This window comes from Accipiter gentilis, chromosome 6, assembly GCF_929443795.1.
Source record: "Accipiter gentilis chromosome 6, bAccGen1.1, whole genome shotgun sequence".
NCBI lineage: Eukaryota > Metazoa > Chordata > Aves > Accipitriformes > Accipitridae > Astur > Astur gentilis.
This window is the reverse complement of record NC_064885.1, coordinates 32,583,442-32,611,389: the sequence shown is the minus strand read 5'-3', so window position 1 is coordinate 32,611,389 and position 27,948 is coordinate 32,583,442. Positions and strand designations below refer to the sequence as shown.

General features: G+C 54.2%; 1 protein-coding gene across 1 annotated transcript; it reads right to left on the bottom strand.

Moving 5' to 3' along the window:
• Positions 1-49: 49 nt before the first annotated feature.
• On the bottom strand, positions 50-26,817 carry MASP1 (MBL associated serine protease 1). The gene is made up of 11 exons (XM_049803546.1): positions 26,597-26,817; positions 24,200-24,425; positions 16,070-16,247; positions 15,677-15,808; positions 14,979-15,175; positions 14,514-14,661; positions 13,888-14,006; positions 13,005-13,083; positions 8,274-8,411; positions 7,145-7,219; positions 50-2,621 (listed from the first exon to the last, which is right to left on the bottom strand). The coding sequence occupies exons 1-11, from the start codon at positions 26,815-26,817 to the stop codon at positions 1,726-1,728; spliced, it is 2,409 nt and encodes an 802-aa protein (XP_049659503.1). The 3' UTR covers positions 50-1,725.
• Between the last annotated feature and the right edge of the window lie 1,131 nt (positions 26,818-27,948).

Below are 27,948 nucleotides of genomic sequence, written 5' to 3'. Positions count from 1 at the left end.
TCCTCTTGGAATAAAAGCCTCAGGGCACAAACTCACTATATATCAAAGTTTTATTTTGTTCTCAGGAGGAAGATTACACAGAACCATCCTTACATGACATTGGATATTTTACAGAATGTAGTATCAAAAAAGAAATATATATATATATAAAAAAATACCTTGCAGTTACATGACATAACCAAGAGTACAGTTCTTAGCGTGTCTGCAAGTTTGAACTTCCTTAGGCCTTCTGCTCCTCTATGTGCTCTACAAATGGCTTTTTGGACGATAGCAAAATGGCAGAGTAGTTCATTCACTGTTGACTCTTTCCTTGCATGGCAAAACCAAAGGAGGAGGAGGAGGAGAGGCCCAAAGGAAGCTACAGGCATGCAGAGAGGACAGCAGGCAATTTTTGCATGTTGCTTACAGCTATAGGAGGGCTTTGCTGGCAAGTGAAGGAGATGATGTCCCTGCTGAAGGAAGACAAGCTCACCTGACCTTGTTCCTTGGTGGGGCTTACTTGCCTGCATGGGCCGTGGAGGGAGGCTGGGGAGACACGAATACTTCTGGTGTGTTAGGTGAGCTGGGGTCAGTCTAGAATGACTTGGACACCTGCAATAGGCCAGGGGAGCCATGAACACCATCAGTAACCTGTCAATCAGCCAAATCAATGGCCTTAAAGGGAGTTAAAAGGGACTAAGTTCATGCAAGAATAAATACACTGCCGTGCAGGACTACCCAGGCCCCTAAAGAAGAGGTGAAACCCCAAGGAAGGGCATTTTATCTGGAATTATTCTGCTGAAAATAAGTATTGCTTAGGTACAGCAGATGTGATGCTATCTTGTGTGTTGGAAAACTTTCCTTGGGAGGTCCACTGTGGCTGGAAACCATGCCAGGAGCTAGTCTGGGCAGACAACTGGAAAGGACTTGAGGTGATGGAGGGTCAGAGAAGTTTTGGTGGCTGGAGGTGATGGTGACACTGAGTCCAAACCCTGCTCCCTGTTCTTGTGTCGTCTGTGGGGCACCCATCCCACATGGTGGGGTAAGGGTAGCCCATTTGGATTGGTGCCGTCTTGGCAGCCATTAGCTTTCCAGCCATGGCTGAAGTTTAGGGCTAATGTGGATGCATCCTCACATCCCCAGGGCCAGGTGGACATCACCTGAGATGCCATCAGGCAGGTATGTTTGTTTGCAAATAAAAATAATAGTAAACCCTCAGGGCTCTCTCACTACTCCTTGGACAGAAGAGGTGTTCCACAGCGTGGGGGATCTGTGAGGTCCAGTCCTGCCCAGGTGGGTTACATGCGCTGTCTGTAGCCTCTGTAGCTCCTGCATTTGCGTCATCTGATGGGAAGATCTGGCCGGAGAGCCCCAGGGGTGGGGGCAATTCTCTGTGCATGGCCCAAATCTTTGGTGGCAGAGAAGTGCTGCCTCCATCGCTGTGCTTTTGTCCTGGATTGGAGGGAGGCTCCCGGGAGTGTGGAGGCTTGGAGATGGGCAGCACAAGCTGAGGATGCCGGCTGAGCTCTCGCCCTTCGCTCCCTTCCCCCAGCTCCCTAGGAAGCATTTCCTAAGAGCACAAGAGAAGGGATGCGGGACCAAGCGAAACAAATGACGTGGAGGGCTGGCAAAGGCCTGGCGTGTGCTGAGCATCGTGGCTACCGCTTGCGAAAGACCAGAGTCTGGAGTACATTAAATAACAACAACAACAAGAAAGGGAGCTGCGGCAGCAGGCTGATTAGTCACTCAACTCTCCAGCTCTGGCTCCAGAAATGTCCACCTCTCTGAGGAGCCTGTTTTCTTCTCCACCCAGTCCACATAGTTAGAGACCTTGGTGTACACACCGTACACCTGCTTGCTGCCGCACTCCTCTGGGCCACCCCATGAGACCAGCCCTTGGGCCACCCACCTCCGGGTTCCCGGGTCCTGGATGACAAAGGCTCCCCCGCTGTCTCCCAAGCAAGTGTCCTTCCCACCTTCGTAGTAGCCAGCGCAGAACATGTTCTCGGTCACGCTGTAGTTCCCTGACCGTGACTCGTAGCTGGTCTTGCACTCCGCATGCAGCACCACTGGCAGTTTGACATACTGCAGGATGTCGGACAGTGTCCTCATGCCCGAGCTGATGATCTCATCCACCGTGATGTTGGGATTGGAGATACCCCAGCCAGCCACCAGCCCCAGTGTGTTGGGGTGAGGCCCCTCCAGCTCGTGCTCAAACTGGGGCAGGCAGACAGGCATGACATAATTCCCCATGGTCACCTTCTCCTTCAGCTTGACCAGAGCGATGTCATGGTTGTAGTTCTGGATGTCAAACTCCTCATGGAGGATGATCTTCTCCACTGTCCGGTTGACGGCCTCCATCTTGTTCCTCACATCATGAAGGGCCAGGTAGACAGTGACGTGCTCCTTGGAGACAGGGATGACGGTCTTGTCTCGCCGCTGGGAGCGGAGCACGTGGGCGGCTGTCAGCACCCAGGAGTCTGAGAGCAGGGCCCCGCTGCCAAACCATTTGTCATTGGGTACCCGGGACATGTCCTCCACCACAATCAGGGCCTGCCAGGGGAAGAAGCCGGGCTCTGCGTTTCGCCCGCCAATGATGCGCTTGATGATCCCAGGCAGAGGGCGAGCTGGCCGGCCACACACTGGGGAGAAAAAGGACAGGACAGTTACTCCCAGCACTTACCTAGGGAACAAATGAAAAGGGACATTCCTGTAGATTATGCCACATGGCTTGTTATCTTCAAACCAAATACTCACTTGTGTCTTTTTTTTCTATAGAGGGCAAGTCTTCTCCTTTTCTCAGTCGATAAAGCCCATCCTCCCTGCCATGTTTACCTTCTTCTGGCAGAGTGTGCTTCAGAGCTTGGAGTAGGCTGGGCATTACACCCCATCCCCTATGCTAACAGGTCTTTGGAGGTATGTCTGGGAAAGGAACACATCCGTCCTGAAGGGTTTTGCTCACTAAAGACAGCCCCAGCTCCTTTTGTGTCTTACTTGCCTGATGGAACCGTTGCTGATGGCAGCGGTTTGCCCTCCTGGAAAAGGGGCAACCTATTGCTCTTCTGTGAGGATGCTGGGGTGACCTTGTTCAGCTCTTGTGAAGCTAGTCATGGACAAAGAGGCCAGTCTGAAGCCTGCCTGGGTTGTCCAGTTTCTTCTGTGGAGTGGGAGCCACCCTATGTTTCTCTACACCTGAGGGTTAAACATGAAACCAGGAGACCTCAGTGCTATCTCTGCTGTATGAGCAATACTTTTGGAGCACAGAGCATGTTTCTTTGCTCACAGCCCCAGGACAATTGGGTTCAGATCTCCAAGAGTTAAAAAAAGCCCTCTGGATGTCCCATGCTTTCTGTGGAAGTGGACAATGAGGCATAGATTAGAGAAGTGTCTTGTCTATGGGTCAGTAGAACCTGTTGGTTTCCAGGATTTGGGCCCCCTTTCCCCAGGTGCCCATGGAAACCTCAGTCCTGACATCTGCTTCTATATGGCACCGTGGGGGACCCAAGGGAGGATCTCAGGCAGCTGTCCGAGGAGGTATCGCTAGGCTTTTGGCATAGTCTACCTGCAATGACGAGTGCACATTGCTCAGCACCATCCATCATTGCACGTTTGTGGCCTGCAATACCTTCATGGTGGGGCAGAGAATCCGAACTCTGCTTGCATCTCCCCAGCACTCATGCACCCTGGAGTGTGGCTGTGTGGCTCCTGCAGTTATGGCAGCTTGCCCAGAACAGGTCATTCTTTTGCTGGCAATGAGACAGGACTGAAACCAACTTGAGCCACTAGACCCCATGCTGGACCAGGGAAGGAGGGATCTTCAGACCTGGGAACTCCCTGCTCCTGCTGTCCTGGCTCTGCAGGAGTCCATTCTGAGTTTGGTCATGGGCAGTCAAGGCCCAGTTAGTCCCAAGTTTGCTCCAAAAATGTAGCCTCCCAGCTGCCTTCTCCTTCCTCACCCTTGCTATAGGCTGTGAAAGGATGGTGTGAATGCTTTTGGCCATGAGACCATGGACTTTCTAGGCACACGTCTGGTTACCAGCCCAGGTGTGTCTCAGGCCCAAAGAGTCTCCACTGAGCTTGGGAAGGGTCAACCTTTTGGCACTTGTCAGGGCAGGGCTGTAGCACACATGGCCCTGTCATGAAGGGAGGTGGAGAGCCCTTGATGAAAAGGGTGGGCTTGTGCCAAGGTCCCATGTGCTGGACCTTTACTCCAGAGAGGCTGAAGGATTTACCCTGCAAATAACAGGCTCATCTGATGTAAAGAGTGAGCTGTTGCCCACTGCGCATGAACGTGGACAGTCAGAATTGTGTATAGCACACTATGGTGCCGAGGAGGCTTTCATCCAGGGTTAGCTATCCCAAAGCTGTACCATATCTCCTGACACTGAAGTCAGGCATGAATTCAGCAAAACATGTGAGCCAGGGTGGGACTTCAAGGGCTGTAAGTAGTATCAGACCTTAGTCTTGGTTTCCATCTATGTGATCTGTGCTCCAGATGGGGACCATGGTGCTAGCGGATTCCTTAAGGAAGGGCAAGTAGAGGGATCCTTCTGCTGTCTTGAAGACCTGACAGATGCTATGATTTCTGCCAAGCCTGGACTGCAGTAAAACAGGGCTGCGACTTAAAGGGTTGTTGTACAGTTGAGCTGGTAGGTGTGACAAGGAGATGGCTTGAGGGCCAGCCTGCACTTTGCAATTCCTCTCCTTGCAGTTCAGTTTCAGGAGTGATTTGGCTGGGTGCACACCACTTCAGAAGCAGAAAGGCCAAATGAATAATCCTGCAGCCTCACTGTGGCTTGTGAGCTTGCTCAGCCCTTCCCAGACCATCCAGCCACTTGTCCAGCTCCTGCTCAGTGTGCCAAGAAACCCAAGGGAACACCAGTGGGAGGACTGGAGCCTGACATCAGCCCAGCCTCACCCTTCACTCTGAGACCTGTCACGAGGTCTGTGGTCTCATGGCCATGGCATTTGCCCTCCCAGAGGAGCTGTGGTTGGAGAAGGCTCAGCCGTGGGATGTTGCCTAGCACCATGGGCTTTACTCCTGCATCTCAAGTCCTCACCACAATTCTGGCGGTCAAAGCAGCATCCCTCTGCTCAGCTCCTCAACAGACCCAGAATTAATGTCTGAAGAGCCCTGACGTGCTGCCTGGTTTGCCTCCAGGAGCTTTATACAGATGTTGTGACATGGCATGAGGAAGAGGAGGGACACAGCGTGCTGAAGGTGGCTCTGAGAGGGTTAGACAAGGTGGGCAGGGACAATCCTGCTCCTGGGGAACTTAAGCCTTGGGACATAGTTGGTGATGGTGGGGCTGGTTCACGCCTGTGGAGGGGGACTCCCAGGTTGCTTGGGGGTGCTGATATCACTGGGAGCTTGTGGGAGCCAATTTGGGCTTGCCCTTCTACAGCTGGAAGAGTCCTGAATCACAGCAGCTCTGGTGCTGCTCTCATCCCTCCGAGTCTGCAAAGAGAACCCACATCCTCCATGGAAAGTGCCAGGACTCTGCCCTGATGCCCCCTGTGCTGCAAGGGGAGGATGCAAAGCCCCACAGAAAGAGAGTCTGACCCCCCAGGGTGATGGGATCAGGGCTGGGAGTCAGCCTTGGAACCAGGGCAGGAGCACCAGGAGATGCTAATGTGGATTTGTTGTGGCTGAGGTCTGCCACTAGGAAAACTGCGACTCCAGCAGGGAGGGAGCGTGGTAAGTGTCTCCGCGTGTGCTCCGCTGGGCTCCCCTGCCTTTCCCAGTGCTGCGAGGAATAGAAAACATGCTCGGGCAAATAATTCCTGCATCCCAGCCCAGCCCAGCTGGTCTGCTGCAACGAAGCTGACGGCTGTCCCAGGGAGATGGTTTTAGAGGAAGCACATCCAGCCAAATATTTATTCTATTAAATTACATATCAAAAATGCTGACCAGGCTGCAAATGCTCCCACTAATGGCAGAGGCAGGCGCGGAGTGGCCTGGAAGAGGAGTTTCTATTGATGAGGAGGTGGCGTGAGACACGGGGAAAGATCTGAAGAGCAGCTGGCCAGCTGCTGCCTGCAGATCCCGATCTCAGGAGAGCGTCACCCTCTCTCTGGGATTTTCCATTTTCCTGAAGTCTCTCTGACTTCTGTCACTAATCAGGAGGCCTGGAAATGGCCCATGAAAGCAGCTATGGCCCCAAAAGATGTCCCCGTATGCTCCCGGCTCAAATTAGTTCAGGCTGAAACATCAAGGAGAGATGCAGGGAGCAGCCGCCGCATCAAGAGCAGCCGCAGCCCTGGTCTTGAAGGTCCGTGGGATGCCGGGAGTCTCGGGGGGTCACTCTTCTGGTCTTGTCCCTCAGCTTGGCCGGAGAGCAGATACCCTCCATGGGGCTGAGCCAGCTCCCGAACCCCAGCGTGGTTGCAGCTGCAGCTGCTGCACGGCAGCCAGATCCCTGCACCTTTCCGGAGAGCTGTCCCTGCACATCCAACCACAACCTGCACCCGGAGCTGCCTCCAGCTGCCCTGGCTGGCAGCCAGACCTGGCCCCACACTTGGCTATGGCCAGCCAACGTCCCAGGGACTTTTGTTTAATCCCGAGTGGGCGCCTGGCCTGGAAACTTGCTGGCTGCAAACATTTCTGCCACTGCTCGAAGGCTTGGGACTTTTCCTTCCCTTCAAAGTGGCTGGGTTTTTCTGCAAGGCTTGGAGAGGTGCTAATTGCTTCTGCATGTGGACACACTGCTAATGGGAGCTGACAGCTAGTGGCGCTGGGCAGGTAATGCTCAGCCCTTGGCTGGAACCATCTCTGGTGATGCTGGGGGCTGAACATGGCCAGTGGGGTCTGCCCTGGGGCTGCTGGTTTCCTTGTCTGCTGGAGCAGAGAGCTTGGTGCTGTGACCCCACTGCTGCTCTACACTGCTAGGGATACACATGCCCTCATCACTGCTGCCCAGTGCCACCACTGCACCCTGACTGCCTGGGCTAGCTGGGATAGCAGGAAGCCTCTGTCCCCATCACGCTCCTGGCCATACACGGAAGCAGCTGGAAACACATAGCCTAGGCATATGGCATTGCCACCAGGGAACAGGGTCCCTGCCTAAGGAAGCAGCAGTTCAGGTCAGGCATGGAGCCATCCTCCTCCTGCATGTCCCTGCTCCGCACCCTTTGCCATGGGAACCGGCCACCCCAGCAGTAGTACCTGGTCGGCAAGATGGCAGCTTGGTTCCCAGCTCCTCGCTCCTCCATACCCCTGATGCATCGCACGTGTAGGTGGCTAGAAGAGAACAAAGCATTAGCTGGGCTGTGGCCCTGGCATGACGGGGCGTCTTTTGCAGTGAGGAGATGTTGCCCAGCCGTCAGGACCTTTTGAACCCTTTTCTAGAGCAGGAGGTGACCTCCCTTTTACACTCGCTGTATTCCATTCCCTGGGGGGAGGCTGGCAGCCCTGCCCCCATGCAGGGGACATGCCACCATCCTTGGTTTCATTGCCTTGATTTGTCTGGAGGGCTGTGCTGCGCCCTCAGCCTCGGCTGGCAACTGCTGCCCCATTAATGCTGCCTGCGCCTGTTCCGCTAATGCATGAGGGATGCTGGGACCAGATGCGCGGGGCCAGTGGGTGTGCAGGGGAATATGAGCCGGGAGACGGGAATATGAGCACGGAGACAGGAATGTGAGGAAATCCTTTGGCTGTGCTTGCAAAGGGAGGAGGACGAAGAAGGGCTGGGGTGTGTGCACACCCTTGCTGCTGCCCAGAGCTGGGTCTGAAGGGTGCAGAGGCATGTGGTGCCTGGCAAAGCACCTTGTGATGTCTTTTGGTCGTGGACCAGGGGGATAAAGGGGAAACTCAGTCTGCCATGATCCCACTGCTATCTGTCCAGCTTTGGCTATGCTTGACATTTGGGTACTGGGATGGGGAGCCTTGTGGAGGCCTTTCTGAGGCTGCTGGATGTGGTCCTCTCTCCAGCAGCAGCTCCTTTCACAGAGACACAGAAAATTTCATATGCTGTAGAGAGCAGATGGCAGGGTGAGAAGGCAGAGTGCAGAACAACAACCACACTGCTCTGCCAAGGCTGTGAAACACACACACGCAAAGTACCAGACAGTGCTAACTCCATCCTACCTCATTGCGGAGCAGGATGGGGCCAATCTGACAATCCAGGCAGTGTAGACTCAGGGTATGATGTGTGTAGGCTACATCCACAGCCTGCTGCTTGCAGAGCATCCCAGAGCAGCCATCCCAAGCTCCCCCCGTTTGCAAACGCACGCACGCATGGCCACGCGCCCACCCGCACCGTGCCGTGGGGATGCGGCCCGGCCCCACTGCTCACCGGTGCTGTTGGGGGCCATGTGGTAGTAGGGGTGCTGGCAGTGGTACTGGATGGCTGCTCGATAGGTGGTCAGGTTGTTCCTGGAGGAGAAGGTGACAAAGCCATGCTCCAGCTCCAGCGGCGCTTTGCAGTCAGCAACTGAAAGCCAACACAGAAGGGGGGTTGAGCCCTGTGCTGTTTTCTTGGGGTGTCCAGCCAGCCAGCGGGCAGGCACGTGATGGTGGTCCTATGGGGCAGAGTGAGGGCTCGTATAGCCCTGTATCCCCTTTCTCTGGGGCACCGCGGGGGACACAGCCTGACATGGCCTGAGATGGCAGCAGGAGGCTGTCCCCAGGCAGGGCAGCCTGGCCCCGTGAAACCCCACCACGGCCACCCTGCAAAGACAGGGTGTGCGGGCAGAACCGCTGAACACCAGCAGCACGGCTCACCCACAGGCCGTATGGCCAACACCACTCATGCTGGTGGAGACCCCAGTCCTGGGAGCCCCTTCTGTGCACTTCATTTAGTGTGAGATCTCTCTGCTATACCTTTGAGAGGGCAAGAAACCTGCTCCGGCAGGTGAGATCCGTTGAGAGATGGTCCAAGAGTATGTCTTTGCATCCCTTCAGAGTGGGCAGGGAAAAGCAGGCAGTGATTCACTAACCTATGCCATGCATCAGGAGTGCTCCTCTATGCACAGGGCTTTGCTGAGAGCATGGCCCCATCCCTCCTGCTCTGAGTCTTGCTCTCCAAACAGTGCTGATAAATATTTACAGATCAGGCTGAGCAACCCCAGGTCCCAGCTGTCCTGTGATGGCAGGAGGTAAGGGACACTGAGAGCATGGCTTGGCTGGTCTGCAGGCAGGGGGAAGGCCAGCAGATGTGGGTGAGATCCCACCTCCTCCATCCTCCAGCACATGGGCAGTTTTGGCTCTGGTTCTCCCATCCCTGGTGTGGGCTCAGGGTCTGGTGGAGGAAGAAGGATTTCTAGGGTGCCATTGCCCTTTCCCATGACCTGTCCATGGTCCCCTTTCTCACCCACATCCCTCACAGTGCCCTGCCCAGCCTCTCCTCCCCAGCTTGTCCCCTGGATTGGGCTTGTGCCACCCACTCCAGGAAGGACCCCAGGCTGCAAGGTAGTTCATCCAACAAAACCAGGAGACACCCCGTGGGAGCTGCGGCTCCCTGCCATGTGGGCAGTTCACAGCACAGTTGGACAATGCTGTAGGGCTCCCCCCTGCCCCGTCCTGGGACACCTGCCCCAGGGGAGGGCAGGAACTGGGGTCTGATCCTGCCGGGAAATGCAGTGCTGTGAAGCTGGAACCTGCCACATTTAAGATGAGGGGTTGAGTAGGGGATGGGTGACTTTGCAGAAAGCAAGGTCTGTGGATCAGGGATGGCATGAGCTCTGTGAGTCTCTGTGTGCTCCAGGACGGGAAGGGGGCAAAGATAGGAGCCCTAAATCCTCATGCAGTGATCCAGACTAACTAAGAGAGAATTCACTAGAAGCAGTAGCTGGCACCAGGGACATGTACTGATGCTCAGGGTTAACCACGTGCTTGGGTGAAAAAAGCCTGGTTTATGGCAAAACGCTGCAGCTCACTGTTCACCGGGGTCTTCTCCACCACCACCCCCTCCCCCCCGTAGGGACAGCAGGTGATGGGATGGGTGTGTGGATGCAGTCAGGTTGGGTGGTGGCTCTGGGTACCTGTGCCTTGCAGAGGGGTAGAGGAGGGGACACAGACCCTTTTCACCAGCCCTGGGGGTCCCCAGCTGGCCTGAGCTTTCCTGCTGTCTTCCCGTGGTGCTTGAGTGCACAGTGCTCCTGTGCCATGGTGCCAGCAACTTGGGGGACCTTTCTAAGGTGCTGGGGGATGCTGGGGCTTGCAGGAAGGAGGGAATGGATGTTGAGGGACCAGCCTGGCTGGCACTCCTGCCGTGGGGTTGGTTATGGCTGCAGGGCAGCATCCGCTGGCCTGCACAGCCCATCCCCTCCCTGTGTGTACCCCAGGCCAGGCAGGGGCAAGCCTGATGCCTGGAGAATGGGCTCTTGCACAGAGAGGTTGCCCCACCAGCGTCCCGGGTTCTGCTCAAAGGGTGAGGGGCGGGAGTTTGTGCCGTGAGGCCTTCCAGACTTTTGCCTTGGGAAAGGGGCCATTTAGCATCTCCGTCTTTGTAGGACCAGAGGTGGACCGAGCTCCCCAACACGCACCTTCTCCTCCTCTCCCAGCCTCTGGTCCACACCGCAGCATCCTCCCAGTGAAGCCTCTGATGCCTTGGGAAATTCAGGCTGCATGCCCTGGACTTTTGAGGACATGAGTGGGGCCAGACACCAGGCTCTGACCTCCTTCAGGTGCAGTCAGCCTGACGCCAGCCCATCCTCACCTCCGCCAGGCCAGCAGTGGGGACGAAAGGGGAGGTGAAGGAGCATCCATCCCCCCTGTGCTGGTGCCAGGGCTCAGTGCCTGCAGGAAAGGGCTGGTGATGGCAACCCATCCTCCAGGCCTCCTTGCCCGGAGGGTCTGAAAGGCACCAGGACTCTCAGAGAGATGAGAGGAAGGAGTGTTTCTTATTTGCGACGTTGGGCCGGGGAAGAAGGGCAGCAGGAGGCTGAATCCAAACAAACAAACAAACAGCCAGGCGGCCATGCCGCGCTCCTTGCGCAACTGCCGCCTTGGAGGGGGAGCCGAGCCAGGCCGAGGCATCCGAGTGGAGAGGGAGGGATGCGGAGGATGTGCCGGGAGCTGGCGGCAGCGCGCAGTCCCCGGGCAGCAGTGCCAGGGGCCGGCAGGCACCCTTCCCGTGGGGCTGCGTGGCAGTGGGAAACAGGGGCTCGACTCCGAATTTCCTTCCCCCTTCTCGAGACGGAGTTAAGAAAGCACCAGGCGCGGGGGGGGGGGGGGGGTTAAGAGTGCCATGCCGGTTAGACAAGCCATGGAGATGGATTTGGCAGCTGGGCCAGGGGCAAAGGGGACCTGCCCTGGGTACCGGACAGATCAGAGAGGGCATCGAGACAGGCTGCCCGTCGGGGCGGCGCGGCCGGTGCCAGCCTCACGCGGCCACTTGCTCCGAGCCGGCTCTTCCCTCTGTCTGGTTGTCGGCTCTATCTGCAGCTGCACCGAAAGCAGAGGGGAAGGAGGAGAGCAGAGAGAGAAAGCCCAATTAGTAGATGAGCAGAGAGAAGCATGCAGGAAACCCAGCCCCCAAATCACCAGAAATCGTTAATGAGTGCCCGGCGAGCCGAGCCACCGTGGATGACGGCGGAGCCACGGCTGTGCCCTGGACCCGCTCGCTCTGCTTGGCTGGGGCGACCTGGGGACAGTGGCTGGGAGAAGCCGTCACAGGTTTGTGTTTAGACTTGCCAGGCCACGGAGCTGGATTTTATCCACCTTGGCTGGGAAGTTTTCTATTTTCTGCATTGCTTTCTAAAACCATTTTTGCTTGTGCCCTGGCTCTCTCAGACATCCCGGGGAGGTGGGAGGCATTGCAGTTTGGAGGCCTGAATTGCCCATTTAGGGGCTTCTTGGCTTTCCAAAATAAGTGTTAGAAATTTAGTGTAGTGAGTCATATCACACAAGAAGGGATCAGTTCCAGTCCAGCTGGAATAATGCAGGTAATAATTCCAATTTTCTCCAAAAAAGAATACTTTTTGAGGTTAAAAATATTTACCTCGATTTTTGTTCTTTTTTTCCTAGACAATGCCAAGTTTTATCTGATCACTCATAAAGTGAGTTCCAGTTCAAGCTGGATAAAATCAATGGGAGACTGTGGCAGTGAGAATTATAGGAGTGGGGAGTTCTTTGGTAGGGCAGAGGCATCACTGACCCCACACTTTCTAAGGAGCCCTTTCGGATATGAATCTAATTAGCAGGTCTGAGAGCCTCCCAGTTTCCATTTTGAGTGAGAAAACATAAATTAAAACTCCAGAAATACTCTTCTAAGGTAATATCCACAATATCATGAAAAGAAATGGATCTGCCCAGATGAGGAGAGTCTGGATCCCAACATCCCTTGAGAGCATCTCATCCTGCCTCTCCTGGAAGGTCTTGGGACCTTCTCTGAGTGTGTTTGCTGTTTTTCTCCAATCTGGGCCAGCCTTACAGCAGACTGAGCAGCAGTGAGAGCCTCCCTGAGGGCTGAGGGTGTTTGGGGGAAAGGGAAAAGCTGTTACCAGGTACACTTCCCAAGCCTGAGCTGAGAGAGGAGCTGGGTTAGATGAAAGGAGAGATGATCCAAATCATCACCCGTCCTTTCAAATGGCATCTCCTTTCTCCTCCCCTTTTCTCCCATTTTAAGGTTTGTAAATATTTGGGCAACCTTTCACTTAGCTGAGCAGCGCCCAATTTAGGCTAGTACCTGGGACATCTCTAATGCCCTAGGTCTTAGTAGTCTCCATTGGGAAGGAAATTTGGACCAGGAATTAGATTATCCCAAATTGTCCCAGATTTAGCCAACAGAGCCAGCTCTCAAGAGCCTGGCTTGCTCTTTGACAGGGAGACAGCAAAGCGGCTTGCAAATCAAGTTATACGAGTAATCTAAATAAAAGCACCAACCTCCTGCTTGCGGCATTTGGAGCGAGCCCCGTTATGTTATCCAAGAATGAGCCAAAAGAGCTTTGCAGAGTTACGTAGCCTCTCTGGCTGGGTTTGTGTCTCTGAGCAAGGAACTCCGCTCTGGCAGGGCAGCTGCCTTTAGCATGAAATGATTTCAGCAGGAAAAGGACATTGGCAGGGTGGGGAAGGGTGTCCTTACTTTTGCAGATGGGGATCTTGTTACTCCATGTCCCGTCCTTCAGACACTCGATCTGGAAGGAGTCGCTTTCCAGGTTATCCTGTGCAGAAGATGCCAGCAAGAAAACCAACATCAATGTACAAGACAAGGACATGAATCGCTCCACAAAAAGGCAATTTCTTGGTGATTTAGTCAAGATATATCCAGACCTCCCTGGAATAGGACTTTTCTAGCTAAAAATTGCAATAAAATCATAATGAAAAACTTGTTGCCAGCAACTTAGTGGCATGCTGAATGCGAAAGAGCTGGAGTCATTTATTCCTGTTCTAGGTGCAGAGATGGGTAAGGAGGCAGCTCTGCATGAAGGATGAGGCTGGGAGGAGATCAGAGAAATACCCAGATCCATGTCGGAAGTCAAAGCGGGCTACTGGTTTGGAGGGAAGACAGCCACCCTGTGAGTCACCCACACTCCCCATGGTTCTCAGCTGTTTTCCGGAGAGGGCTTGCCAAAATCCCGGCCCCCTTGACTTGCCAAAGCTGTCCCAAAGTCCTGGAGGACCTCTCTGTCTGTGGAGGCTGGTCTTTGCAGGGCTGCCTGGGCAGCCGAGCCAGCACCCTCTGAGGTGGGGAGCAGGCAGAGCCCTGGCAGCTCCCTCGGGGCTTTTGCTGGCTTTTTCTCTGGCAGAGCTGGCCAGCTCCGGAGGGATGCTGAGAGGATGGCTCTTCCCCTCTGTCTTTGGAAAGGAAAGTTGGTGGCTTTCAGAGGAGGCTTTTTCCTTGCCCCTGGGAAAGGGGTAAGGATGGTGTATGGCTTGTGTTCACTCTCCCAGAGATGCAATGGATTTGGGAGGAAGGATCCTCCCTTTCTTATCCAGGTGCCCAGCTCCACACCGTCACCCCATACCTTCAGTACTTTATATCCGGTGTTGCAGCTGATGACAACCTGGTCTTTGAAGGTGTACTTGGCTTGGGAAGGCTCAATTTTCCCATTGATCGGTGGTTGCACAAGTGGGCATGGGTTTCCTTTGAATAAAAAGCAAACGAAGCAAAACAAAACTCAGCTGAATAAATGGAGGAAATAGAGAGTCCCAGCTCTGCCACCCAGTCCATATAGCAGAGTGTGAACAGCCCTGCCCTGCTCTTGCTATCAGCCTACATTGGCATGGCTCAGCCAGGCTCTTCTCCTAGAAGGAATGGAGGCTCCAGGTCTTTCCTCCCATCTGTAATACCCTGGCTTTGGGCATTACAAAGCTGGGAGCTAATAACAGTAACTTGTGCAATTACCCTGCCCAAAACTGCTCTGCTTTGCCATGTGGTCTTCTTTCAGGGCCCATCTGATGTAGGGAAAAAAAGCACCCTTTGAAGGGAGGGCTCCATGTTGTTTTATTCCTGTCTTCCTGTGATTCCTGGAACAGACCCTTTCTGAAGACAGGATCATGGACCACCAAACTCATGGTCTCCACCTGCAGGGTTTATAAAGCCCTTCTCACTGCCCAAGCCCAGCAAATGGAAAAAAGCAGCAGGAGTTACCAATTGCTGTGTACGCCAGCTTCCAGCCCCTGTTCTCTCCCGAGTTGTCACTGTGGAAGAGGATCTGCACACTGTTGGTTTGGGTTTCAATGCGTCCTGGGGACTTCTCTCCACAGAAAGGGCCAAACTCCCTATGTCCAGCTTTGATCTGCCAAAGCAAAGAAGAGTGGGTGGTTTGAGGGGGATCTTTGATCCCTGATGATCGCTTCACCCTGAGGGTAACGGATGGGGCTGCAGTGGGTTCAGTGGGGCTTAAGCACCACGTGTTGGGGGGGATGTGAACTGAAAGAGGGTCACTATTGGCTGAGAGGGTCAAAATCAGATGTGGTAAGAGACATGGGGTCAGTTAAGCACGGCGCTCCTGCTGGCTTCATCACCCCTGTTTAGATCAGGGCAATTTTGGTCCCATCACCAGAGAAACAACAGGAGAGTGGGACAGGAGGAGTGTGCAAGAGCCCAGCTCACCTTGATGTAGTCATAAGGACAGGTCACCTCGGGGTGGTCTTCCACGTCGAAGCTGTCCTCGAAGCTCAGGGTGATGAAGAAACCCTCCTCCAGCTCGATGCGGTACAGGCAGTCTGAGCTTTTGGGGTAGGGGCTGGGGAAGTCGGCGCTGGTGACCACCCCGCTCCTCTGGGTGTAGAGATTGTCGCTGCACTCCACTGAAACACAACCATGGCTCGCTCAGGGCACTGCCAGCCACATCCCAGCCTGATCATACTCAGGAGCCCTCCCAGTAGAGTGGGGTCTGCTGGGTGGGTCCATGGACACCAAATATGGGTCCCTGCAAGAAGAACCTCACACAGCCAACCTCCAAATACGCCTGTGGTATAGAGGTCCTGGGTTGAGCGCTAATCCCAGCTAATCTACGTGATGCAGATTCAGCGCAGAGACCAAACCTTTTAATTTCTCTGACTTGAGAAGGTCTATAGCGCTTAGCTGGGGAGTGCAGGCCATGGGAAAACCACATCTCCTTCCTATGCAAAAGGAGTGCAGGCCTTGGGCGCTCTCCAGTCTCAGGCTATTGGTTTGTAGGGGAAGAGGCACCTCGTCCCTCCTGGCAGCAAAAGAGGGCAGTTTTGCCTGTGTTTGGTAAGTCTGTTGCCTGCTCAGGGACCCCTCTGTGTGACCATCCCCATGTCCAAGCTGTGCCTGGGTGGTACCTTTGCAGGTCCTGTTGTCAGAGTGGAGGATGTAGCCGAACCTGCAGGAGCAGTAGTACCCGCCGATGTAGTTGTGGCAGTAGTGGTCACACGCCAGCTCCTCGTCACTTTTCTCCAGGCACTCATCCACATCTAGAATGGAGATAACAAGGAAGGGAGGTCACCCTGCAGCCCCCCACGCATCACTCCTCATGGGGACATTTGCTACAGCACTGAGAAATTAGTTGTCCCACATGGTGGGTCACTCGAGCACCCAGCAAGTCCCATATGGCCCAAGGGCTGCACACAAGGACTTCTCTTGCTAGCGTCCCCAAGGCTGCCCTGGGATGTGATCCTAGGAAATTTATTGTGCTACCCCGGCAAGCCAGTCCTGCAGGCTTAACCGCTGCTTACCCACGGCAGTGTAATGGGCATCGAAGCCAGTGAAGCGTTCCTCGTTGGAGAAGTCAGACCTGAATGTGAGCCCCATGTAGGGCCCTGGGGACAGGATCACTTGCTGGCCAGGAGCCTGCTCTGTGTCTGTCGTCTCTCTGCCGCAGAAGGTTGCCAGCTCCTGGTCCTCAGCTTGAATCTGTCAGCAGAAAGAACGGGTGAGCGCTCAGCAGGGCTTGGGTGTCTGCAAGCCCAGAGAGCCCACGGTGCTCTCCTGGGGGAGGTCAGGCTGGGCTTGGAGCCATGCTCTGCATCTGAGAGCTCAGGTCTCTGCCTGCGCTTGCCCAGCCTGTCCCCTGCCAGGACTCAGCAGTGTCTCCACGGGGCAGGCTGCCCGTCTGGCAGCCTTTGATGGCCACAGCCTAAGGATGCAGCTCTGCACCCATGGCTGCTCCATCCTGCTGGAGCTGCCTTGGCCCTAAAAATCAATTTCCAGCCATTTCTGCTGCATTCACCTCACCTTCTGCAGCCAAGCTTGAAGGAGCCTGGGGATGCTCAGAGCATTGGCAGGTCTGACTCCCACTGCTCCGGCTCTCTGAGATGCCGTTAACTGCAGTAAAGCAATTAAATGGTTTCTGCAAAATGAACACAGGGACTCAGGTGAGCCTGCTCCTGCCTGTGGTTTCCCTCTAAAGCAGATGCTGAGAGAGCAGGTAGCATCCAGGACGTAGGGAGGAGCTGGGGGGTGTAAGGGGAGGTTGCACAGAAGGAGCCTGTTTGGGAGGTGGGAGGACATGGGCAGGAGGTGCAGAAGAAGGAGTGTGAAAATCAGCCCCGGGCTGTGTGGTTCCCACTCAGAGCTGTCAGTACCTGAGATGCTCCCCCTTGCCTCCTCCCTCAGCCTAAATGCTGATCCAGGCGGAAGCATCTGTGTGAGGGCTGTGCTGCTGGGAAAGTGCTGGGACACCAGAGAAGCCCCTGCCCATTGGCTTTGCATCAGCTCAAAGCAGCAGCTGTAATTTGGATGGCGTTTCTGTCCCCTGGGCTGGCTTGGACAAGCGCGGTCCCATCCCTGCCACCCGGCATCCCTGTCTGGCTCCAGACCTGCAGTGCCAGGCACTGTTTGGACTCGGAGCCATGCGCCCAGAGGGTTACAGGAGGGGACAAATGAGCCAATGTGCCCTGTTGTCATGCCAGCTCACTAGTCTCTATGTGCATCCCTTTAAAGCAGAGCCTTGCCTGTGCCTTAAAGCATAGTAATACCTGCGGAAAACTCTCCAGTTTTCCCTGGAAACCCCCTCCCTTCCTTTTTCTTTGCCATTTTCCCCAGGACCATTTCAGCATTGACCCCATCTCCTTCTGCAGATCCCACCCTCAGCCCCTGTCCCAACCACAACCTCTCCCAGCTAGTTCCCAGCACCCTGCCTGCTTTCCCCCAGGAGATTTGAATATGAATAACCCCTCGGCTGAGGAATGTGATGAACACCACAACACCAGTTCCCGCAGCTCATGCCAAGCCAATGCTATTGAGGCTGTGATGAAGCATGCAGCCCCCCAGCCTATGCCCAGGAAAACAGCCGCCAGCTCAGGGACCCACGGGGTCCCGGAGATGTTGCAATGCCATCCCTGGCTTGCGTGGCCTTGGCGAGGCCAGACCATCCATCCTACAGCTGCATCCCTGTCTCCTGGAGACCCTCGGGATGCACTGGCTGGGGAGGGTCTGGGGCTAGAAAGGGAAATTTCCCAGGGCTGAACAAGCAGGCGGAAACTCGCTCACACCAGGGAAAGCCAACGTGGAAATGGTAACTCAGCATGCCTTGACATTGCCTCCAGATATTTTCCATCCTCTCATACAAGCTGGAGCTGGCCAGAAAAGAGAGAGACTTTCCGATGATAAATTTTGAGAATTTGGAGAAAAACACGCACCCTGCATTGGGACAAAAACCCAATTGAATTTTATTTTTTTTTTTGTGAAATAGCATTCTGAAAAAAAAAAAAAAGGAAAACAAGTAATTTGGGATCCATCTGGTTTCAATCCCTTTGAAATATACTGTAGTGCTTCAGAATCTCTTTTAAATCCATGAAATGAAATAGCGTTTCAGACTGAAAAACGGGAGCACCATCACCAAGAGCAAATGAGAATGGCATTTTGGCCCCGACACCATGTCTCGGCTGTGGCAGCATGAGCGTGTGGCACACCGCCTTTTCTGCAGAAAATGCTTTTTTTTAAGGGAAGCTGTGGGAAGGAGCGGTTTCCAGCCAGTTCGTCTATGCGGGACCGGTGGCTGTCACCTCTCCAGGGACACACAAGCCACCGTGTGAGCTCCCATCCCTCTCCTCCGGCCTCAGCTGGTGCAGGACCCATGGCACAGCATCACCAAAGCGCGGGAAAACCTCCCTGGGGCCCCGTGTCTTGGCCCAAGGATGCTCCTGCCCTGGGCCCAGTCCCAACACTGCTCCCAGCATCCCTGGATACAGCCCTGGAGTGACAGGATGAGGCCCGGGAGAGCTGTGCTCTCCTCGCCGAAGGTATCCTCGGCCCCTTATCTGTGACGGGTCCCATGCCCCGAGCCACAGGGAGCAGAGACAGCCCTCCAGCAGTAAACTAAACAGAGAGGTCATCATCCCTGGTTAATATTTGCTGCTTCTGCTGAGGACTGTATACTTTTTCGTAGATCATTTACATCCAGTGAGCAGGCTGGTAATTAAATCCTGGTTGTTTGTTTGGAGTTTCTCCCTCTCGGGTCACGATGTCGACGTTTTCACTAGAGAAGATGTGTCCCTGAGGGAAATATCAATTGCCGCAGAGAAATTCCCTGTAAAAATACGCTGAAAGAGTCCTCCTTTGAAAAATACAATATAACAACACTCTCGTGCCTTAAATTTACCCTTGCCACTGCCTCCTGCCATCTTTCCTGTTTCCGCTTGCCGCTTCATTCCCTCGTTAAGATTTCTGCCCCTCTGGATGGAGGCAGAAGGGGATCCCTCCCCGGCTGTGGCTCTGTCCCCTTGCATTTTGGCTTGGGCTGTGGCTAAGAGAAGTGGTGACCCAAGCTGTGTGGCCCCCTTCTGCCCCATATTGATTTCCCCCTTTGGGGCAGAAGGCAGGAGCTGGGGTGCCCCAGCTCGGCAGGAAAGAAATGCTGCCCCAGGTCTTGGGCTGCTGGGGGTGCCTGAGCAGCGATGCTCCAGAGATACCTTCTGCAGTGGGTTAACGGAACGCCACGAACACCAAGGGGAATTTGGCCCGGCAGTTCAGTGTCTGCTGCCGGAGAGGAGCAGGCAGCCGGCAATACGGAAATGCAGCCGCCACCCCCACCCCCCCCTCCAGCCCTCCAGGAATGCACTAATTGGACTGATGAAGGCCAAACATACCACTTGTAATATATATAAATGGCTCATTAGGCAGAGAAATCGCAGTGCTGGGTTGAAGACACTGGGAACATGACACAGAGAGGAGACGCTCAGAGACAGGGAAGGGCACGAAACAGCCCCTGCCGAGCCGCCTTGCAGTTCGAGTACACCCAAGAAGGCAACACCCAGATGAACGGGGTTTTTTTGCAAAATGACTGATGCTGCTGCTGCTGACCGTTGGAAATGAGGCAGGGATGGGGCAGCCCCAGCAGGAGCCTCCATCTAGGTCTCCTGGAGATCCTCTCCCGAACATGCATGTGTCCTCTCCTTGATATACATTAAGGGTCCTTTCGTTTGCAAACATGCACCTGAATTTCCACAGGAACATACATGGCAGCTGTGCTGTGGGGGAAAGGGGAGGATGGCCGGTTTCCCCTGCTGTGGACTTGGCTCAGAGTCTGGAGACCATCCTGTCCCACGGGTTGCTGAGCCCACATGCCCTATTTCTGGGCCAGGCCTGTTCCCTGGGGGGGGCTGGGGGTGCAAGGAGAGCCCAGGCGTGATGCTGGGGTGCTGACAGAGCTGCTGGCTCACTTCCATGCCTGATCTTCCTCTTTCCCCTGCACAGGGGGTGACTGTGGTCCCCAGTGGTGCAGGGGGTGGCCAGTGCCACCAGACTCCTCTGTGCAGAGCCAACAGGATGGGAAAGGCGAGCAGCAAAGCCCCGGGCCTTTCCCTCCTCCTAGCTGCATCCCAGGATTTGAAGTGCTCCTCTTGGGACCCCACAGTCCCAGGGCATGGATTACGCCCTGGCTGATGCCAGCTGACAGCACCAAAAGAGGATACTCTTCCCCTGATCCCCTAGTTCATGCCAAGCCCTGATTTGTGCTTTTCCCCTCCCCTTTGAGCAGGGGAAGGTGTAAATGTGTCCCGTGCACCCTTCTCGCAGCCCTAGGCTGGGCAGCATCGAGCTCGTTCCCTGACCCTGCCTGGCCCCTGCCATTGCCGTGTCAAGCACTGAGGGTGTCCCCGGGGACAGTGCCGCCGAGCGCTTGGCACAGCGCGGCACACAGCCCTGCCCCATGGGGATCGCCCGTGGCAGGGGATGGCACGCTGCGAGCCCAGGATGCCGCGTGCAAAGCCGATCTGCTACTCACCCTAAACACCGTGCCAAACCCTGGGGGGACGCGGCCCCACCACATCACAAATCTTTCACAATACCCCTTCCCAAGTGCCGCTTCCTGGGGCGGTGGCACTAGCGGATGCTCTGCCTGCAGCCTTGCCTCCCCAGCTTGGCCCATACCCCTGTTTTCCCCTCACCAGGGCTGGCAAAAACTGCCTCCTGCACTCGGTTGGGCCCCTGACCACCCTCAAGCAAATTTATTTGCAGCCACTGGTTTTGGCTGAGATGCCCGGCCAACTCCTGGGCACTCACACATGGGATTAGTAAGAGTCCTGCCTGGGTGAGCACCCGAGGGCACAGATCCTCCCTGGGGACACGGGTGTGAATAGCAGCTGCAGAAAAGAAAGCATCCCGAGTGCCATATGTGGGCAGAAGTCTGGACACAACATGGAGAGGTACATCCAAGGGAGACTTGGGTTGTGTCAGAGGAGATGGGACCCACCAGACCCACAAAGTGTAACGGACCCGTCTGCCCTTCTTCCCCCATCCACAGTTGGAGAGACCCATCACAGACAGCTCCTGGGCTTGAAGGAGTGAAAGGAAAGCCCTGTGGCATGTGCTGAAACCTGCCAGGTCTCAAGCGTGTGCCATCCTGAATCAGGACTCAGTGGCGGGGATTGGGATGAAGTCATGTAACGCCATGAGGACTGTGAGCCAGCGAGGGCTTGCTCCACTGGGATTTCACCTCCCATCTCCCTGCCTCTGCCACCAGTGCTCCTCAGTGACTCCAGCCAAGTCACTTAACCTGATTACCTGGTCACGGCCATGGCTTTCAGGGTCCCCCAGGCCAATGCTGGAGACTTGTGTGCAAAAGTGCTCAGTGCTGGGTGACCCCAGAAAGGAGCTGGGCAAACCACGGTGAGATCCCCTGCAGATGAAGAACCCCCCAAATAAGCTCCTTGGGGACAGCCATGAGGCGGGTAGAGCCTGCAGAGGAGCACGGCAGAGGGCAGGAGCCAAAAGCCCAGCGTGGATGGCTGCTCCTTCCCCGTCCCCCTGGACCCGGCAGGCGGCTGAGGACGGCCATCCAAAACCTGGGGAGAGGCTGTTTCTGACACGCCGGGGCCCAGAGCTCAGCTTCCCAAGGCAATGTGCGGCTGGTGTTTCCTACCTGCATCGGGCTTCTTTGGGTGGGTATTTTGGGGGTGGCTGTTGCTCCTGGCTCACTTCTTTACTGAAGTACTACTCCCTCTCTCTGCTATCCTCGTTTGCAAAAACAAGCCTTCTGGCCTGTGAACATTTCTTTAGGAGCCATGTTCTTTTTACATATATACACACACGCATGCATCTATGTGTGTATATATATAAATAAACAGCTATTGTTTTAATTAGCCATTGTTTCAGAGCTCTGGAAACTGTTCCCTTCTGAAGACCACCCCGGAGGCAGAAATCTGCGTGGGTTTACATCTTGGCTCGCCCTGAGCTTGCCACTTAGGATGACTCTACACTGCTCAAGAGCTCGGGCGCGTGGGCAGCCAAGGAGGTAAGGAAAGCAAAGGCCAGGGCATGGTAGCTTTCTGCCTGTCCTGAGCTGGGTCCCTGCCTTGTATCGGGGCTGTTCAGTGCCCGTTTTTTCCTCCTTCTTATGGCAGTCATGATGATGAAGACCCTGATGGAGAGCCTGGTCAGACCCGTGGTCAGAACAAACAAGAGGGTGTTTCTTCACACACATGCCAAGGCTTATAATCATATATTTAACCCGTGCAACTCTCTGCCACAGGATGCTTCAGGGATTAAAGTCGCCCATGAGTTCAGAAAGCACTGGTACAAATTCATGGAGGGGGAATCCATTAAGTGCCATTGAATGCAGAGATACCACCTGTGGCTTTCTGAGCATCTTCACTGGGACTGGCAGAGTATTACAGAGAAGCACCTATATGTATCGGGTCTATAATTATATTCTATAGCCATGCACTGTTGGCGTCTGTCAAAGGGTGGGCTGATGCTGTTTTTAAGTCTTGCGCTGGTGCAGACAGAGGCTGGACATACAGACCCAAGGAGGAAAATAGCCATGGAGTCATTTGCTGCTCTCAATGTTTTCTAAGCTGGTGGTTTAGCGGCATCAAGGTTGCACCCCTACCCAGCAGAGTAGCCTACGGATCTTCCGTAAATCCATCCATTTTCAGCACTTTTCAAATGTAATTCTGTGGTGGAGGCTCCACAAGCTGAGTTACAGCCCCGAGCAAATTTATACAGCTGAGATCTAAATCTCCGTGAAAAATACCGCCTTCTTATGGAAATCCAGCGGCAGGGAGAGCTATGGTGCCAAGTTGGCACTATGGCCAAATAACAGGGAGCCTTATGAAAAAGGAAAAATGAGCAGGGGGTGAAGGGCAGGAGGAGGGGTAAAGCCTGGAATGGGGAAAGTTTCCAACAAATCTGCTCCTTGAGCTTATTGGGTTTTTAAAGCAATATATCTCTATATATGTCCCTGGCCCTTGTGCTTGGAGAAGATCCAGGAGAAGCAGAAAGAACTAATCAAAGCTCAATGAGAGCTGTTAGTAGCAGAATGAGTGCCAGCACAAAGGGGAAATTAAAGCAGTGAACAACAGACCCTAGAGGAAAAAAAATCCAAATGTTTGCTTTGTTTTCTTAGGGCAAGAATAAAATAATAATTTCAATTAGCTGGCAACTAGCACCAGGGCTGAGTTCTGCAGTTCCAGACCTGGGTGCAACCTCTGCCTGCCTCTGTGAGGAGGGGCAGGGTGAGGCTTGTGCTGGGCAATGGGGTAAGGCATGTTCAGCCAGGCAAACCTAGAAAGCACCTGCTTGCTACTGTTGTCTGCTAGAAAGTACCAAACCTGACCAAGTTCAAAGATACAGAGAACCCAACTTGTCCTGGATGCGAAGGAGAGCCCTGCTTGGACAGACCTGTGGTGCAAGACGCAAGGATGCTCTGTGGCACTGCAGTGTGTGGTCCACCGCAGTTTCTGATGGGTTACTGCCCAGCAATGAAGCAGACTGAAATCTTTTGTGGTTTTGGCCATGACAGCTCCCTGGGAACCTCCACAGCTTGTTTGTGCTGCAGGTATTTGCCAGCAGTGGCCCCCAAATTTCTATATCTCAGCTATGAAATGGCTTTGCATTGAACCCAAGGGAACCTTTGGGTCTGTGCCCTGCGGCTTGTGGGAGGCTCTGCTTGCATACCCCAACTTGCCTCCCTGGGGGCTGGACACATGCAAGCCATGGCCAGGGATCCAGGCTGGCTGCAAGATGCACCCATGGCCGTGGCCTGGCAAAGGGTGCCCAACTCAGGCATCCTTCTTGCCCCTGGCTGGCATCAGTGTGGCACAGGCTGGGGTTTAGCCACAGGGGTTTCATCAGCCCGTAGGTGTGTAAATCCCACTGGGTCCTATGAGAATAAGGTGTCCAAATACTTTCAGAAATCTGGTCCTCTGGGGGTGAGCTCTGAATCTGGTGTCCACTCACTGTTTGTCCAATGGATGCTGTCAGCTTACCCGTGCTCTCCCCGTTGTCCACTGGACTGACAACTCCTGTGCCCAATAAATGGGGAAAACCAGTTTGTTCCCAGCTTTTCCAGCAGTACCCTCTCTCAGCTGGCCAAACAGGTCTGCTGTCTACCCCACCATTTGCCCCGTGATATCACAGCTCACCTTCACATAGTCGTATTCACAGAGGTAGGATGACTCCAAGTCAAAATGCATGAAGTACAGCTTGATTTTAAATCCGTCGGGCACAGAGATGTTCCATGTCACTTCCGAGTCGCTGGGGTAGGAATCAGGGAAGTTGGGAGACTGGATCTCCCCAAACATGTCCGTCAGCTCGATGGCATCTGCTGCGGAGAGCAGCAAGGCGCAAAAGGACCAGGTCAGGGGGTACCTGGAAAACACACGTGAGAAGATGAAATGAAACTCTGGCAATGCCAAAACCTGTTGAGGGCTCAGTCTCCTTTCCCAAGTGGGTCATGTAAGGTCACACACTCGAAATGCCTGGGAGAGGAGGTGCAGCACCGTGTCACCATGAGCAAAACCCCCGTCAAGCTGCAGGGAGGTGGAGGTGAGGGTGGGAGCTGCACGTGGCTCCCAGGAGGGGAAAGCCCCTTCGAAAGGTGAGTGACACAGGGGCCACGTGCAATGCAGAGGCACCTCCACAGTTCCCAGCGAGCTCTGGGGTCCATCAGGAGCTCGGTGTTTCTCACGCTTCTGGGAACAGCAGCCGCTGGCAACGCATCCTTTAACTAATGGGGCTCTGATGGGCAAATCTTCATTTAATGGAAGAATAAGCATAAGGATACTTAATAAAATAATGACGCTTTCTAAATCGGTTTAATGAAAACATCATGGCAATAACTGCTAAGTATCATTATTATTATTATTATTGCTTAGCCTCATCCTGCCAAATTGGGATTGTTGACTTTCAATAAACAGCACACATCTTTGCAGCTGGGCAAGGAGGGACTGGGGCCCCAGCAGTGTAACCCAGTATGTTACTCTCCACTATTTTCTGGTCTTCTTCTCTTCTCTTCTCTTCTCTTCTCTTCTCTTCTCTTCTCTTCTCTTCTCTTCTCTTCTCTTCTCTTCTCTTCTCTTCTCTTCTCTTCTCTTCTCTTCTCTTCTCTTCCCTCATCCTGCTTCCCTCTCCCCTCCCCCTTCCCCCCTTCCTTTCCTTTCTTTTCCTTTCTTCTTTTTCTCTTCAATTCTTAGGGTACCACTCACCCCCCCTTCCCCCCTTCCTTTCCTTTCTTTTCCTTTCTTCTTTTTCTCTTCAATTCTTAGGGTACCACTCACCCCAGATGGAGAAGCACACAGGGGTTGAGATCCTTAGGGATCTTTAGTCACCAAACTCAGCTTTTAAAAAACCTCAGTCTGAAGAGTTTGTCCCAACTTGTTACCAACTTGTTTGTCCCAGAGGAGGGGAAAGAGGACAGGTAAATCAGTGGCAGTTCAGCTGACCTCGCACCAGCCTCGAGCTCCATTTGAGCGTGAAAGTGAGCATAAACCGAGTATTTCTCTGTGCAAGGGGAGAACACCGCCTGTGCTGGAGATGTAAACACAAAAGCCTGTGCCATTGCATGGGACCCAGAAAGAGGAGCAGACCTCAGGCTCTTTACACCCAGTGGAGCACACAAAAGAAAAGAAATGTGCAGGAAATTAGAGCCATTAGAGACAAAAATTTCCGCTTTCTAAAATAGGTACTAAGGCCTGGCAAAGGCTTGTAGGTGAGTACTGCAGATGCTGGAACTACTCTCATGTACACGTACACCCGGTTTCAAAATCAGGGCTTGATTTAGGTACGCTCATGAGGAAATTGAAGCTATATAACTGGATTATTTTTAACCTGTCTGTGTTCTTTCAAAACCAGGGCAGTAGATTCTGGGGGTCATTTGTGTAGTGCCATCACTTTTCCCAGCTCTTCATTACAAAGCAAAGTTAATGGGAGCTGAGAAATTTGAATTGATTTTTCTTTCAAGCAGAGTGAGGTTGAACATGCCTTTTTCTGACAGCTTGTCTGAAACCACAAAAATGCACGAAGGGAAAAACTGTTTCTCCTCCGGTCAGAGTACATGCACGGGGCTGGATGCTCAGCTGGTGTAAATGGGCATCACCTCCTCGACTCGAACAGGCCACTTGCTGGTGCAACTCTCTGCTTTCCCTTTAAGCAGGGGAGGCAAAACAACATCAAACTTCTTTCCCATGCCAGGAAAGTCTTGCCCTCACGTAAAAGTGATAAATGACCGTGGCGTGCACAGAAACCTGAAGCCCGTGCAGGGCGTCCAGCCTCACTCGCACCTTTCACCCATGGACCGCGGCAGAGCGGTACGCCTGAGCTGCGTGCCCGTCGCCCGAGGCTCCCTTCGGCTCTGCCGGGATGCCAGCACACAAGCCGGGCTGCGGCACGAAGCCGAGGCACGAGCAACGCCTCGTTCGCTGGCGGATGGGGAATCCGAAGCCACGGTCATCAGAGGGAAACCTTCCTCGGCGGGATGGCCCCCCTGCCCCGAGACCACGGCGTGCGGGACCCCGGGGTCAGCCCGTGGCGGAGGTACTCACCTCATTTTGCTGCCGGGAGGGTTTGCCGGCGGGTTTGGCTCGGAGGATCGCTGGTTGGTTTGCGGTGGACGGCTTTGCCTCCTTCCAAACGCTCCGCTGTCCGCCTTATCTCCGTCCGGAGATTTGCGAGCGTGTGTGCGCCTATGTGTGTGTGCGTCTGGAGTTGTCTGGCATTTTCCATGCAGGTCACGCCTTCCCCTGCCTGCAACCGTTCCCCACATCCCCACAGGCACGCAGGCAGACCTGCCTGCATTGGAACCGTCCTCCCCGCCGCTCCCTCCTCTCCCGCCGCGGGGCTGCCCGTGCGCTCCAGCAAAAGCCGCGGCATTCAGCGAAGTTTTTGTCTTCCCTAATCTCCAGAGTTTTGCGCGTATGTGTGTGTGTGTGTGCCCATGCACATTGTGTTTTCTCTCTCTCTCTCTCTCCTTTTTTTTTTTTTTTTTTTTTTTTTTTTTGTCCCCCTACAGCCTGCTTTGCCAGATGGCTAAAATTTGCCTCTCAATAGGGTCGGAGGCTCCAGCAAAAACAGAAGGCAAGAACGTGTGGAAAAAAACCTGTGCGGGTTTAAATAGCTTTAGTGGTGCTGCTGCAGCTGAGATCGGTGTTCGGGTCTTGCTTTTGGCTTCTCTGCTCAGTGCCGTGCAGCGTTTGGGACAGGAATCTGGTTTCTGAGAAACTTTTGAGTTGTGACAGTCTGAATAAAATCAAGACTTAGTTTGCAGCCTCCTGCAGAACTGAGGAATTGCTGGGTTCAGCATTTTGTCCCAGGGCAAAAGAGCAGCTTTAGGTGCAGACTCTGCTTGGGAGAGAGAACTTTAAACACTAAACCTCCAGGTTTTGAGCCTGACTCCCTCCTGTCGAGGAAACAGGTAAAAACATGAACGCTCCCCACTACGCCACAGGAGATTCATTTCCCCTCCCTGCGCCAGGCACAAACCAACCCAAACCCCTCTTGTCTGCATAGCTATGTGGGAAGAAGATCTATTTGGGCTGCAAACAAGGGAATAGCCCGTAGGAAGTCAAAGGATGCAAGTGATTCCCTTGTCCAGAAATGACACCCTTGGAGACATGAAGAACAAAACTTTAGTAGCTGTTTACCAACTTCAGCTTGAGCTGGTTAATGTAAACCCTGCAGACATCCACTGGCAGGCACGGATACATATGCGGCGTGTTAAAAGGCACACACAAACAAGAGCGGGGAAGAGGCAGGGAAACAGGGATGTGTTGGCACCACTCCTGGAGCAGCAGCTCCCAGCCCTCCCCGGACTCCCCAGCTTGCTGATGTCAGGCTGCAGCGCTGCCGTTAAAGGGGCGATGTTAACTCCAGCCTCTGCGGCTGCACCTCCAGCCGT